General features: G+C 41.0%; 1 protein-coding gene across 1 annotated transcript in view; it reads right to left on the reverse strand.

The window, feature by feature from the left end:
- The window catches only part of klhl4 (kelch-like family member 4), a 142,525-nt gene that overhangs the window by 19,729 nt on the left and 106,861 nt on the right, over nt 1-15,935 (reverse strand). The window contains 3 exon segments of the mRNA XM_034181012.1: nt 1,630-1,854; nt 1,995-2,181; nt 8,327-8,539. Of these exon segments, the coding sequence (XP_034036903.1) occupies nt 1,630-1,854; nt 1,995-2,181; nt 8,327-8,539 (625 nt within the window).

The following is a 15,935-nucleotide window of genomic DNA, read 5'->3' on the forward strand; positions in this document are numbered from 1 at the left end:
GAATAACTACAAAAAAGAACTGATGAGCCAAAACCACAAGAACATGGAAGACTGTGAACGGGGAAGACATCAGGACATAACAGGAGTAAAAACAAAGACGTGATGAACTTGGAACTGAGGAATAAAAGGACGCACAGACAGCGGGAGACATACACACCGGGGAGAGATACCGTGGATATAACTCCACACACACACACAGCATAGACATGACAGAGACCCACACGGATGACAGCCAACAGACGGACATGCATACACACACACCAGACTCCGACATGAACCAGGGGTGCACACACACACATCCATACTGGACTCAGACATGACATAACATCACAGGCACCCACACAGGAGACAGACAGAGGGAGTATACACACAAAATGGGACATGGGGCAAATCCAGACACTCACAGTCACAACTGACCGGACACACCCTCAACACTGTCTATATGTCCAGGGGGTACTCCACCTCACACCTTCATGACCATTAATTGGAGTAGCAGTTGAAGATGAGTAAATGAGTGAGGTTACATTCAGAGAACCCCCGAACCCTCAAAGTTGGTGCTGTTATTTTTTGTGTATTGAAACATCGAGTGAGTGTTCCATACGCCCTTATGCTGGAGGTAACTGTTGGTTTGAGGTATTTGGTACCGTGGCAGATAGGGGTAGCAATACGTTCCAAACTAAGACATGAGCAAATGCAACAAACTCTTGCAAATATAAGATCCGGATCACCTCCAAAATTTCTGGATCATGTTTCACTTTATAGGCTTTGAACGATTACTGTTAGCAGGATTACGTCAAAACTACTTCACAGATTTTGATGAAATTTCCAACACAGATACATATTAGGCCATGGGAGACTCCATTAAATTTTGGAGTTGATCTGGATCCAGATCCAGATTCTGGATCAAGTTTCACTTTATAAAGTCTTTGAAGGATTAAGTCCATACTACTTCCCAGATTCTCATCAAAGTTTTACCATGGATACATATTAGGCCATGGAAGACTTCACTGAATTTTGGACGTGACCAGATCCGGATTCTGGATCAAGTTTCGCTTTATGTAGTCTTTGAAGGATTACGTCAAAACTAGTTCACGGATTTTCACAAAATTTTCACCACGGATACATATTAGGCCACGGAAGACACCATTAAATTTTAGAGGTGACAAGTTTCACTTCATATAGTCTTTGAAAGATTACGTCAAAACGTCTTCACGGATTCTCACCAAACTTTCACCATGGATACATATTAGGCCATGGAAGACACCACAAAATTTTGGAGGTGATCCGGATTCTGGATTAAGATTTCACTTTATATAGGCTTTGAAGGATTACATCAAAACCACTTCACAGATTCTCACCAAATTTGCACCACAGATACAAATTAGGCCATGGAAGACTCCATTAAATTTTGGAGGTGGTCCGGTCTGGATTCGGCACACTGTGTAGTGAATTGTGTTACCCTGTTGGCCAAACTTTAAATGAGGCATAAAAAGTGATGACATGTTGCAATGCCAATGTTGCAATTTTAAAATTAGTTTATTTCTTCATTCATTGTTTCTACATTCAAAATTTATAATTTCTTTAAATTAATTAAGTAGGGCAGCAGTCCTGCACACTTGGAGCACTCACCAAGTCCATGCCTGTGTGTTGACATTGGGGGCATTGTGGACCACATTTTGCTGACTGGATTGTAACATTCCACCATGTTAGATGTTTTAAGGCCATCTCTTCCTCCGACTACATACAGCTTGTTGTCAATCACTGCCACACCAAACTGCAGCCGGCGCCCATTCATCACTCCAACCTGGACCCAAGTGTTGGTTCGAAGGTCATATTTCTCCAAAGTGGTAGAGCCTAAAACATACAAGTATTGAAATTAAAGCAAGTTATTATTATTATTATATATATATATATATATATATATATATATATATATATTTTACCTCTGAATAAGAATGCTGTCTTATTATTGTGTACTTTATACTGGGCTATACCTTTTGTTGCGTCCATCCCACCTACGGCATAAAGTGCACCCACAGTTGACTTTCTAGGCTTGGTTCTTGGACTCTGAAACATGGGACGTCGCTCTGGAAGCAGATGGTATTTCATGGCCTCCATGAGCAGCTTTTGGCATTCCAGATCATCAGAGAACATCTTGTTGTTTTCTAGATCTGCAAGCAGCTAAATTTGAATAAATCACATTATTACACTTCAAAAGAAGGAGGAATATTTGCAACAGTGCATAAAATATATGAGTCGGAAATATGACATGTGCTTACAGTGTTCACATTTACTTTTGATGAGCTATAATGAAATGCTAGATAATGTAACACAATACGGGGTGTTAGTATAATTATTCAGTTATGTAGGGTTGCTAATGTAAGACAATTAAAATGATCAAATTGCAGAGTAGTGTAGGTTGTAATTTGATTAACTACACAGAAACTCACTGTGATGATCACTATATAATCAGAACTCATAAAACCAAATGAGACCGTTTGCAGTCAGTTCAAATTGTATTAAAGCCTTGTAGAAAGAGAAATATATTTCTTTTGATGAAATAAAATAAATATTTACTCAAAAATACAGCAAACCTACAACCCCAATTCCAATGATGTTGGGACATTGTGTAAAATGTAAATAAAAACAGAATACAATGATTTGAAAATCCTCTTCAACCTATATTCAATTGAATACACCACAAAGACAAGATATTTAATGTTCAAACTGATAAACTTTGTTGTTTTTGTGCAAATATTTGCTAAATTTTGAAATGGATGCCTGCAACACATTTCAAAAAAGTTAGGATGGGGCAACAAAAGACTGGGAAAGTTGATGAATGCTCAAAGAACACCTAATTGGAACCAGGTGAGTGTCATGATTGGGTATAAAAGGAGCATCCCCAAAAGGCTCAGCCGTTCACAAGCAAAGATGGGGTGAGGATCACCACTTTGTGAACAACTGTGTGAAAAAAAATAGTCCAACAGTTTAAGAACAATGTTTCTCAATGTTCATTTGCAAGGAATTTATGGATTCCATCATCTACAGTCCATAATATAATCAGAAGATTCAGAGAATCTGGAGAACTTTCTACACATAAGCGGCAAGGCCAAAAACCAACACTGAATGGCCGTGACCTTCGATCCCTCAGGCTGCACTGCATTAAAAACCAACATCATTGTGTAAAGGATCTTACCGTGTGGGCTTAGGAACACTTCAGAAAACCATTGTCAGTTAACACAGTTCGTCACTACATCTACAAGTGCAAGTTAAAACTCTACCATGCAAAGCAAAAGCCATACATCAACAACATCCAGAAACACCGCCGCCTTCTCTGGGCCCGAGCTCATTTGAAATGGACAGAGGCAAAATCGAAAAGTGTGCTATGGTCTGATTAGTCCACGTTTCAAATTGTTTTGGGAAATCATGGACGTTGTGTCCTCCGGACAAAAGAGGAAAAAGATCATACAGATTGTTACCAGCGCAAAGTTCAAAAGCCAGCATCTGTGATGGTATGGGGAAGTGTAAGTGCCCATGGCATGGGCAACTTACACATCTGTGATGGCACCATCAATGCTGAAAGGTACATCCATGTTTTAGAGCAACACATGCTGCCATCCAAGCAACATCTTTTTCAGGGATGTCCCTGCTTATTTCAGCAAGACAATGCCAAGCCACATTCTGCATATGTTACAACAGCGTGGCTTCATAGTAAAAGAGTGCGGGTACTAGACTGGCCTGCCTGCAGTCCAGATCTGTCGCCCATTGAAAATGTGTGGCGCATTATGAAGCGCAAAATATGACAACAGAGACCCTTGACTGTTGAACAACTGAAGTCATACATCAAGCAAGAATGAGAAAGAATTCCACTTACAAGCTTCAACAATTAGTGTCCTCAGTTCCCAAATTCTTACTGAGTGTTGTTAGAAGGAAAGGTGGTAAAATACCACTGTCCCAGCTTTTTTTGCAAGGTGTTGCAGGCATCCATTTCAAAATGAGCAAATATTTGCACAAAAACAATAAAGTCTTTCAGTTTGAACATTAAATATCTTGTCTTTGTGGTGTATTCAATTGAATAAAGGTTGAAGAGGATTTGCAAATTATTGTATTCTGTTTTTATTTACATTTTACACAACATCCCAACTTCATTGGAACTGGGGTTGTACAAGCTTACTGTTTCATTCTTAGATTTTTCTACAAAATGTATGTAATTATCAGTGAAGTAAAATTTAGCATCTATCCATTTTGTAAATATAGTATCATCATATTTTCTTATTTTTAAAAAGATCTCATTCTCTCTTATATATATATATATATATATATATATATATATATATATATATATATATATATATATATATATATATATATATTTATTTATAATTCATGAATACAATCACAGTGTCAGCTATGCATTTGCACACTGCAAACTACAATGCAATAGAAAATATTCCCTGCAGCATGTACAGTATTCAGATCGACTTAATTAGAAAAGTCATGTTCCAAATATAGTGTATCTTTGTTTGAGCTCATGTAAAGTAAATCATGTTTCTTCTTCAAAACACAGCATTCATAAAACATGAGTTGCAGAATTTACAGTGAAACAGTAATAATTCAAACAAAATAAAGGTATTTATAGCCTCACGGTGAAGATAAATCACATATCAAGCTGTTGTTGTTGTATGGCTGGGGGGGCCTGGCTGCTGGTTTGTTTGCCTTTTGTTTCCTCCCAGGTGGCATGCATTTGGGACTGAGTGGCTGTGTTGCTGAGGCTGTTAGGACTTCACCCTGATCACCTGCGACTCGTCAGGACTCACAGCTGAGGTGCATCTGGAGGGATTGGAGTATGTTGGCATTTAAGACTGAAGTGCACAGTGTGCATTTGCCAGAGACTCGACCTTGTGACCAGACGGGTGAGATCGTCGTCTTGGGAGCCATCTCATCAGCAGCGGACGCTGAGAAACGTCCAGGTTTGATGCACGGTCTGTGAAAGAGGAGAGGGTGAGGTCTCACGCTCGTCAGCACACTTCCTGAGGTACGTTGGATTTTGTGACTAACAGTTATACAGTCAGTAAATGTGGTGTCCCTCACACCTTATTGTATTGAGCTGTATGTTAGTCATGTATCAGCTTCCACTGCTGTGGTGATTTGTGAACGGGATGTTCCATGCCTGCAGGTTGGAAGCTGATCAGTAATCAAGCCAGGAAGTGTTTGCTGTTTGTACACCTTTAAGTGTTCTGTGTGTAGAGTGTGGACTCACATAATGGTTCCTTCTTTCACAGACTCGGTTGTTGCGGCCACCTGGGGGGTGTCGGCGGGGTCCTTGGGTCCGAAACAGCTTCTGGCTCCGGACCGTTAGCGCTGCTGGGAGCGCACCACGCCAGACCGCACCTTTTGTTATATTATGATCACTGTTATGTATTAAATTCAGTTAGCCTTTGTACCGTGCTCTGCTTATTTCATACTGGGTCCTTCAAACGCTGGTCGGTTCTCCGAGCTGCGTCCGACACATAACAGTAGTCTCTGGCCAAACATCACGGACCCAGCGGTAGCAGAGACGGTTACGCGCCGGGAAGGCGGCAGCAGACGTTCAGTGGTTATCCGGATCAGTTGCGGGGCTCTCCGCCCGGACGGTGCGTGTTTGAGAACCCATTACTAGATACTAATTTGTGCTCTCTTGCAGCCGTGTCCTGTGTTTGTGCCTTATCCGTGGGTCGTGGTGGAGTGTGACTGGCGACAGCTTCGCGTCACACTCCGACCGGATAAGAGGCTTAAACGGGAGCTGCAAGAGTGCGGTTGTAATGGGTTCACGCGCACGGCGGAGCTCTGTTAGCACGGGTCGCTGGGCTTCCTGTGCTACAGTCGTAGCCCCGTTTCCCCGGATAAAAGGTAACTACTGCGTCTGTTGTTTCAGCTCCGGCGTTATTTAGTTGAGCACATTTTGGTTGTTGCACACAGCTGCGCACGAGGATGCAGCTCGTTTGTTTTTTGTCACCAAAGGGGGTTTTTCATTTTTTAGCACTCTGGTTCCCCCTTGTGGTGACTGAATCACGGTACCGTCAAGCTCTTGAGTAGGAACAGGTGTGTTCCATGTGGTTGAGCTTGACGGTATAACTCACTGATTTGTTTTGTGTTGGTTCATTTTGTGTGGGTGTTTTTTTTTTGAGTGGGTTTTTGTGTGGGTTTTTGTTTTTTGTTGTCCACTGTTTGTCTGGGGGTGTGATCCTGCAGCCTTTGCTACACAAACAAAAAAAAGAAAAAGAAAAGGAAAGACGGGGACCCAAAGAACTGTGTGTTGGTCTGTTTTTTTTTTTTTTTTTTTTTTTTTTTTTTTCTTGTTTCTTTTTGTTTCACATCCCCAGGATTAGGTGGAGCGGTCCCCTGGGGGGGTGATGGGGTGGTATTCGGGTTATTTTTTTCTTTTTGTTTTTTGTTATGCCCTCTCTTCTCCTCTGACTCCAGCCGGGGGTGCCGTAGTGTCGGCATGGCTGGAGGGGTGCAGTTGGGTTGTGCTGGGCGTTTCCCAGGTGGCCTCTGCACCCGGGAGGGGAGGGGGGGGGGGTTTTGGGGTTTTTATTTTTTTATTCCCTCCCCCAGTTTCCGCCCTCAGGGTTTGACTGTGGTGTCCTCTGGGGGGGAACGGGCGTTGGGTCCATCTAGCCGTGGGCGGCCGGGGCTGGGTCCATTGGTCGTGTGGGGAGGCGTCTCCTGGGGTTGACGAGTGGTCCTCTGGGGGGCGCTGGTAGTCCCCGTGGGTGACGGTGGATCCCAGAGGGACCTCGGCCGTGGTTATTACTCCTGGAGTTGGCGAGTGGCCCTCTGGGGGGTGTTGGTCCCGGCGTGTCGTTTGGGGGGGGGGGGTGTTTTAGCGTTTTTGTTTGTTGGGTTGTTTTTCCTTTCTCCCCTTCCCTGGGGTTTGATGGGACGGTCCCCTGGGGAGGGGGGGGGATGTTTTGGTTGTTTTGTTTTTGACTAATCACACATGTTTTGGTGAAAGGCTGACCGCACAGGTGTAGGAACTCCTGGCCACACCTGTGCTAAGACTGTTAGAACCAAGGGCAAATATGCAGCCAGTTCGGGCAGTCTGTTGGAGGACGAGCGCGGACGTGGTTTCCAGCCATGGTCCCTGGAGGGGGGTGTTTCTCCTGGGCCAGGTGTGTGTGGTCGCCGGGAGGCTTCCCGTGAGGGTGGGGTACTGTTGTATGGCTGGGGGGGCCTGGCTGCTGGTTTGTTTGCCTTTTGTTTCCTCCCAGGTGGCATGCATTTGGGACTGAGTGGCTGTGTTGCTGAGGCTGTTAGGACTTCACCCTGATCACCTGCGACTCGTCAGGACTCACAGCTGAGGTGCATCTGGAGGGATTGGAGTATGTTGGCATTTAAGACTGAAGTGCACAGTGTGCATTTGCCAGAGACTCGACCTTGTGACCAGACGGGTGAGATCGTCGTCTTGGGAGCCATCTTATCAGCAGCGGACGCTGAGAAACGTCCAGGTTTGATGCACGGTCTGTGAAAGAGGAGAGGGTGAGGTCTCACGCTCGTCAGCACACTTCCTGAGGTACGTTGGATTTTGTGACTAACAGTTATACAGTCAGTAAATGTGGTGTCCCTCACACCTTATTGTATTGAGCTGTATGTTAGTCATGTATCAGCTTCCACTGCTGTGGTGATTTGTGAACGGGATGTTCCATGCCTGCAGGTTGGAAGCTGATCAGTAATCAAGCCAGGAAGTGTTTGCTGTTTGTACACCTTTAAGTGTTCTGTGTGTAGAGTGTGGACTCACATAATGGTTCCTTCTTTCACAGACTCGGTTGTTGCGGCCACCTGGGGGGTGTCGGCGGGGTCCTTGGGTCCGAAACAGCTTCTGGCTCCGGACCATTAGCGCTGCTGGGAGCGCACCACGCCAGACCGCACCTTTTTGTTATATTATGATCACTGTTATGTATTAAATTCAGTTAGCCTTTGTACCGTGCTCTGCTTATTTCATACTGGGTCCTTCAAACGCTGGTCGGTTCTCCGAGCTGCGTCCGACACATAACAGTTGTACCAAGAAAATATTATAACATTAATCAATAATATGAGCAAAGCTGCAACTGACGCTTTGATAATTCATTGAGGAAAAAAAATGCATCTCAAGACTGGAGATGTTTTGGCAGTTCCCATCAGGGTGCAAGTCACACGATTTATATTTTTTAGGAAAACCATTACAAGATAATGTATAGCTGCCTCCTTCTTTGTGACAACTGAAACACAAATGCAATATACTGAATAAATGTGGGTGTGTGGTTTTCTCGGGCACTGTCATCTATCGCTTCATCTGCCCTCTTACCTGCGGGGGAAGCAGAGGCAGACGGATGTAGGCAAGAAGGAGGCCTAGATCCTGCTGTCGATGCTGGACGTCATACCTCACCCACATCATCAAAGCTTGGAAAATGGTCTCCTCATCTGGAACGTTGATGTCATCACTGGAAAGTAACTTAATAATCTCAGCCGTGGGGAGCAGCAGGAATTCTTGATTCTGGATGACCTCCAGGAAGTGTTCCTAGAACACAGAGGGAGACGCAGAGGAGGGAGATAATCATCAGTCATTAGCAAAGCTTGGTGTTGAGCAGAGTGTGCTTTGAATTTCTTTAACTATGATGACCAAATGGTCTTTCAAGGACATTAAATTGAAAATAAAAGCTTTGGCTGTGGTTTTGGGCTTTCGTCTGCAGAAAAGCATTGAGCACCTTTATGTGCACTGGCTGTGAAGTGTAATATGACTGCAGCACAGTTGAAGCCGGGTTTCTGATGGAAATGATAGAGACTTAGGGTGTGTATTGCTCCCTTATAACAGGATCCAATATGTATCTGTGTACATGGGCTGCAAAACAGTTCTGGGACAATACTATTTAATTCTGAAAAGATTGGATTTGGTGCGATATGATTCAATTCAGTGTGATATTGATCTGTAGAAATTGATTTTCCATGATTGAGTTTCCATTTTTCTTCAATTACATATTCCATAAAAGGGGTCAGTGGACCAATATAGTCATATCATTTCCTTTAAAACTGATTTTCGATTCATATTGGTGAATTGCTACACCTTTAATATGAGTGAAGCGTTGCACAGCGGCGCAAAGCTCACTCATGGTACAGGGCATCCTAAACAGGAAGTGCCAAAATTCAAATCCACAGTAAAACAGGAAATGTTCAAATGTCAAGCACTTCCTGGATTGACAGACGAGATCCCATGGAATCTTGCGGGAACTCAGTGGCAAGCTCACACTCAAACAGGAAGTGCCAAATTTACAGTCACAGTGAAACAGGAAATGTCAAATGTTGAACACTTCCTGGTATGGGTGGAGCTAGAGCGGAGGCCAGGATTTCACTGGACTCTCCTGAAATCTGATTGGACACAGATGATTGACATGTCACGGCACCACACATCTGGTTGAAAGAGCTGCATTTTCAAATCAGTGAGTCACATTGACTGCTAGGTTCCTCCTGTCCAGTAGTTTGTGCTGTGTATCACAAAAAGTTCTAATCCACCTTAGTATAAGAAAAATGTTTGCTTCAGATTTGAAGTGAACACAACATTTGGGCTATGGACTTCTAATCACACTAAACTTATATTGGTGAGTTAATGATCATGTTTTATGCCAGAAATGATTTTTGGGTTGTTAAAAGCACCATTTATCCTTTAATTTGGGTTGTCTTATATACACATGTTTAAGCTAACAGACAGCAGCTGGTTCATGCACTGTTGGCTTATTAGTGCAGCAGATAACTGAAACAATCCTTCAAATGGTGATACAAGCAATAATAATAATAATAATAATAATGTGGTGTAGTTTTCTATATGATTGGAGCATCTTTTAATTTTGACCCCTACGTAATTCTTTAATTTAATTTATCTGGCTGCCTATTGAAAATTCAAGTGGCCAATCAGTTTTTTCAAAAGAGTTTATGTCTGTGGATTATTTGAGCCAAATTTGATGCGTGTATCACCATTTGCAGGATTCCACTCCAAATATTCTCTTATCTGCTGCACTATATGTGAGATATAAGATGCTGCTCCTCAGTGTTTCTCAATTGCCCTCAAAAGTATTGGAACACTTGGTATTTCACACATTTTAATGTTTATTCCATTTCAGATATATTTGTTTTCTAAAATTATCTTCCTTAACTCAAACTGAAAGCAAATCTCTCCAACTTGATATAAATTAATTAAAAATATAAAATCCAGCTTCCTCATGAAGTGGTGTAGAGGAGGATTTTCTTAAAAAGAAGACTTGAAAGTTCAGCTACAATTTGACATAAAGTACATCTGAGATTAAAGCCTAGATTTGATGTTTTGGTAAAAGAAACTTTTGTATTTCTTCATAATTGATGTAAATAAAGTCTAAGACGTATTCAGTGACTTGGAAATGTTCATGTTTCCATCCTCTGACTTGTCTGAAGAAAACTGGCAATAAAACTGATTATTATTTACAGGTTTTATCAAGTTTTAGAGTTTTGCTTTCAGTATGAGTTTGAGGAAGATAATTTTAGAAAAGGTTATCCTTTCTTTCTTTATTTATTTATTTATTTGTATTTCTTGTATTTAAACTGGCATAATCAAATTAAAATGTGTGAAATTCCAAGTGTTCCAATACTTTTGGAGGGCACAGTATCCTAACCTTATAATGAGTGCAAAATGAGTGTGGTGTTATTACTGTTTTGTTTAAGAATGTTTAATTTTCACTGTTGCTGCACTTCGTGTCAAATTATAGTCATATCGTAGATCATATTGATATGAAAATTCAGTAAGGTATATCTTCTATTATACATTCCAAATATAAGGTGGAACTCTACAAGTGTTTACTAAGGTACACCTAAATATCTTAAAAAAAAGAAAGAGAGAGAGTAGAGCCACTTAGGTGCCTGGTCTTGAGAACCAGGGATGGTAGGTTGAAAAGCTTTTTTATCCCATGAGAACTCTCACTACCCACCGAAGCGGCTCAAGAATATGGACAGCATGTATATAAGTGACATTTACATGACAATTTATATGACAATATTGATATACGATCATTTGGCCATATTGTAAAGCCCTACTGTCAACTAGCTGAACACTTTGAATATTAATTTACATCTACATTTAAAAAAAATGGTTAAAGTGACAGGGGGTTAAGAAGGCTGTAATTAGGGGGGGTCAGCTGAAAAGCAAAAAAGAAAATGTTTAAAAAAGTGGGGGTTTTGGGGAGCAGAGCCCCTCCAGAAGCTGAAAGGCAAAATAAGGAAGATGCTTAAAAAGGCAGGTGGTCTGGGGGGGGCGGAGCTACACCAGGAGTTGAAAGGTTTTAGTCATGGTAATGCTCCCAAGAACCATTTTACTGAAAAAATTCTGAAGGACCTAAAGGACATGGTTAGATGGTGAGGAGCTTTTCCAGGCATGTGAAAGGCAAATAAAGAAAAATGCTTAAAAAGGCAGCCCCCCCCCAACAGAAGCTGAAAGGTTTTTGCCATGCTAATGCTCCCCTGAAGCATTTACTGAAAAATAAAGTCTGAAGGACCTAAACAACGTGGTAAGATGCTAACGAGTTTTGCTCGTTCATGTCCACGAGATATACATATTAGAGAAAGACAAATACTCAGAGCCTCAAATTATAATTCTGCATGATCACACTTAAGTGTCATTTCTTCTATTTCAAAATGACAAGATGAGCAGGTTGCAAAGATCAGTACAAAATGTGGTACAAATGTAAATTATCAGGTTGGATTGTCGTTGGCAGGGATAATGACAATAATCATTTGCCTTGAACACACCCTCACCTAACAGGCACCAACTAATCAGTTCAACCTGCTGATGCTGAGAATGACAGCCTCAACACTGCATTTAATCTATTGTTAGACTCGATTGGCTTTGCTCAAAATGTAAATGAGTCCACCCACCACTTTAATCATACCTTAGATCTTGTTCTGACTTATGGTATGGAAATTGAAGACTTAACAGTATTCCCTGAAAACCCCCTTCTGTCTGATCATTTCTTAATAACATTTACATTTACTCTGATGGACTACCCAGTAGTGGGGAATAAGTTTCATTACAGTAGAAGTCTTTCAGAAAGCGCTGTAACTAGGTTTAAGGATATGATTCCTTCTTTATGTTCTCCAATGCCATATACCAACACAGGGCAGAGTAGCTACCTAAACTCTGTGAGTGAGATAGATTATCTCGTCAATAGTTTTATATTCTCATTGAGGACAACTTTAGATGCTGTAGCTCCTCTGAAAAAGAGAGCCTTAAATCAGAAGTGCCTGACTCCATGGTATAACTCACAAACTCGCAGCTTAAAGCAGATAACCCGCAAGTTGGAGAGGAAATGGCGTCTCACTAATTTAGAAGATCTTCACTTAGCCTGGAAAAAGAGTCTGTTGCTCTATAAAAAAGCCCTCCGTAAAGCTAGGACATCTTACTACTCATCACTAATTGAAGAAAATAAGAACAACCCCAGGTTTCTTTTCAGCACTGTAGCCAGGCTGACAAAGAGTCAGAGCTCTATTGAGCCGAGTATTCCTTTAACTAGTAATGACTTCATGACTTTCTTTGCTAATAAAATTTTAACTATTAGAGAAAAAATTACTCATAACCATCCCAAAGACATATCGTTCTCTTTGGCTGCTTTCAGTGATGCCAGTATTTGGTTAGACTCTTTCTCTCCGATTGTTCTGTCTGAATTATTTTCATTAGTTACTTCCTCCAAACCATCAACATGTCTATTAGACCCCATTCCTACCAGGCTGCTCAAGGAAGCCCTACCATTAATTAATGCTTTGATCTTAAATATGATCAATCTGTCTTTATTAGTTGGCTATGTACCACAGGCTTTTAAGGTGGCAGTAATTAAACCATTACTTAAAAAGCCATCACTTGACCCAGCTATCTTAGCTAATTATAGGCCAATCTCCAACCTTCCTTTTCTCTCAAAAATTCTTGAAAGGGTAGTTGTAAAACAGCTAACTGATCATCTGCAGAGGAATGGTCTATTTGAAGAGTTTCAGTCAGGGTTTAGAATTCATCATAGTACAGAAACAGCATTAGTGAAGGTTACAAATGATCTTCTTATGGCCTCAGACAGTGGACTCATCTCTATGCTTGTTCTTAGACCTCAGTGCTGCTTTTGATACTGTTGACCATAAAATTTTATTACAGAGATTAGAGCATGCCATAGATATTAAAGGCACTGCACTGCGGTGGTTTGAATCATATTTATCTAATAGATTACAATTTGTTCATGTAAATGGGGAATCTTCTTCACAGACTAAGGTTAATTATGGAGTTCCACAAGGTTCTGTGCTAGGACCAATTTTATTCACTTTATACATGCTTCCCTTAGGCAGTAATATTAGACAGCATTGCTTAAATTTTCATTGTTACGCAGATGATACTCAGCTTTATCTATCCATGAAGCCAGAGGACACACACCAATTAGCTAAACTGCAGGATTGTCTTACAGACATAAAGACATGGATGACCTCTAATTTCCTGCTTTTAAACTCAGATAAAACTGAAGTTATTGTACTTGGCCCCACAAATCTTAGAAACATGGTGTCTAACCAGATCCTTACTCTGGATGGCATTACCCTGACCTCTAGTAATACTGTGAGAAATCTTGGAGTCATTTTTGATCAGGATATGTCATTCAATGTGCATATTAAACAAATATGTAGGACTGCTTTTTTGCATTTGCGCAATATCTCTAAAATTAGAAAGGTCTTGTCTCAGAGTGATGCTGAAAAACTAATTCATGCATTTATTTCCTCTAGGCTGGACTATTGTAATTCATTATTATCAGGTTGTCCTAAAAGTTCCCTGAAAAGCCTTCAGTTAATTCAAAATGCTGCAGCTAGAGTACTAACGGGGACTAGAAGGAGAGAGCATATCTCACCCATATTGGCCTCTCTTCATTGGCTTCCTGTTAATTCTAGAATAGAATTTAAAATTCTTCTTCTTACTTATAAGGTTTTGAATAATCAGGTCCCATCTTATCTTAGGGACCTCATAGTACCATATCACCCCAATAAAGCACTTCGCTCTCAGACTGCAAGCTTACTTGTAGTTCCTAGGGTTTGTAAGAGTAGAATGGGAGGCAGAGCCTTCAGCTTTCAGGCTCCTCTCCTCTGGAACCAGCTCCCAATTCGGATCAGGGAGACAGACACCCTCTCTACTTTTAAGATTAGGCTTAAAACTTTCCTTTTTGCTAAAGCTTATAGTTAGGGCTGGATCAGGTGACCCTGAACTATCCCTTAGTTATGCTGCTATAGACTTAGACTGTTGGGGGGTTCCCATGATGCACTGAGTGTTTCTTTCTCTTTTTGCTCTGTATGCACCACTCTGCATTTAATCATTAGTGATTGATCTCTGCTCCCCTCCACAGCATGTCTTTTTCCTGGTTCTCTCCCTCAGCCCCAACCAGTCCCAGCAGAAGACTGCCCCTCCCTGAGCCTGGTTCTGCTGGAGGCTTCTTCCTGTTAAAAGGGAGTTTTTCCTTCCCACTGTCGCCAGGTGCTTGCTCACAGGGGGTCGTTTTGACAGTTGGGGTTTTTCTGTAATTATTGTATGGCTTTGCCTTGCAATATGAAGTGCCTTGGGGCAACTGTTTGTTGTGATTTGGCGCTATATAAATGAAATTGATTTGATTTGATTTGATTTGAACCTCTCAGGTTTTCACAGTGGTCTCACGTTGTTTGGGTGCATTAGAAGTCAGCTGCTCTATGTTTGTTCCGTAGCAGTTTTTATTTTAGTTATTTTGCTTTTTTAACAAACTATTTGATTGTCGGCTTAGTTGTTAAGGACGATATCAGTAAAGCATGTGGATATTTTTGTGAAATTTGTTGCAGAAGTAGATCTTCTATCAATGATCTATTGACTCTATTTTGAGCTAAATTCAATTCAAGAATCACATTTGGTATTTATAAAATGATTACCAATTATTTTCTGTTTGTGCTTTTGCAAAATAGTGCACCTACCTACATGTATGCCTGGTTAGCAGAGGTACTAAGTACTCTCTGTGTGTCCTTGAGTTACCATTGTTTGTTTATCTGTCTGTCTGTGACTGCTTAGCAGGATTATGCAACAACTGCTCAACCAGTATTTGTGAAACTTGTCATGGGGTGGAACCTGAGCCAAGAAAAACTCCAATAAACTGTGAAGCAGATCTGTATCACAAGACAGATCCAAGTTTTTGCTTTTTTTTCCCTCACTTGTTTATGTAAACATTGCAAGAGAGGTATGTGAGCATGTATGTGAGCGTGCATGCGTGCATGCGTGCATGCGTGCGTGCATGCAAGCGTGCGTGTGTGCATGCAGGCGTGCATGCAGGCATGCGTGCGTGCGTGCATTTTCTTTAAAAAAAAAAAAAAATCAAAAACTGCTCAACTGATTCTCAACAAACTTCATGGCGAGGTAGGGTACAAACCAAGGAATTACTTAATAATAATGATAATAACAAACAATAATTAATTTTTGAAGCAGATTTAGCCCAACCTTTTTCTCTTTGCTAAACAGGGCATTTTCAACATTTTATTCAATTTTTCAAGAAAAATATGGCATTAATTTCAGTAATGAGTCTTCAACATGGCACTTTACATATGGTGGGACAGTGGCAGGATCCATGTATCTTGATGGATGGCGCACTCTCTGTTTTTTTGTTGTTGTTGTTTGTTTGTTTGTTTTAATAGCTCCGTCCATGTATGTTTCCTGTATATCTGTTTGCACACTCAGAGAAATGAAATGCTGTATTTACTTAATCTACTTATGTCACACATAACCTTGATGTTTAAACGGGAAAAAGAATAAATGACTTGTACCATCTTATTAATCATTGTGTATTTTGTTGACATAACGATTGTCACATTTAATTTCTGAGAGTGCATGATAACAAAACTAAAAAAAAGAGATTTGAACACACTCC

This window comes from Thalassophryne amazonica, chromosome 11 (genome assembly GCF_902500255.1).
Source record: "Thalassophryne amazonica chromosome 11, fThaAma1.1, whole genome shotgun sequence".
In the NCBI taxonomy this organism is placed as follows: Eukaryota; Metazoa; Chordata; class Actinopteri; order Batrachoidiformes; family Batrachoididae; genus Thalassophryne; species Thalassophryne amazonica.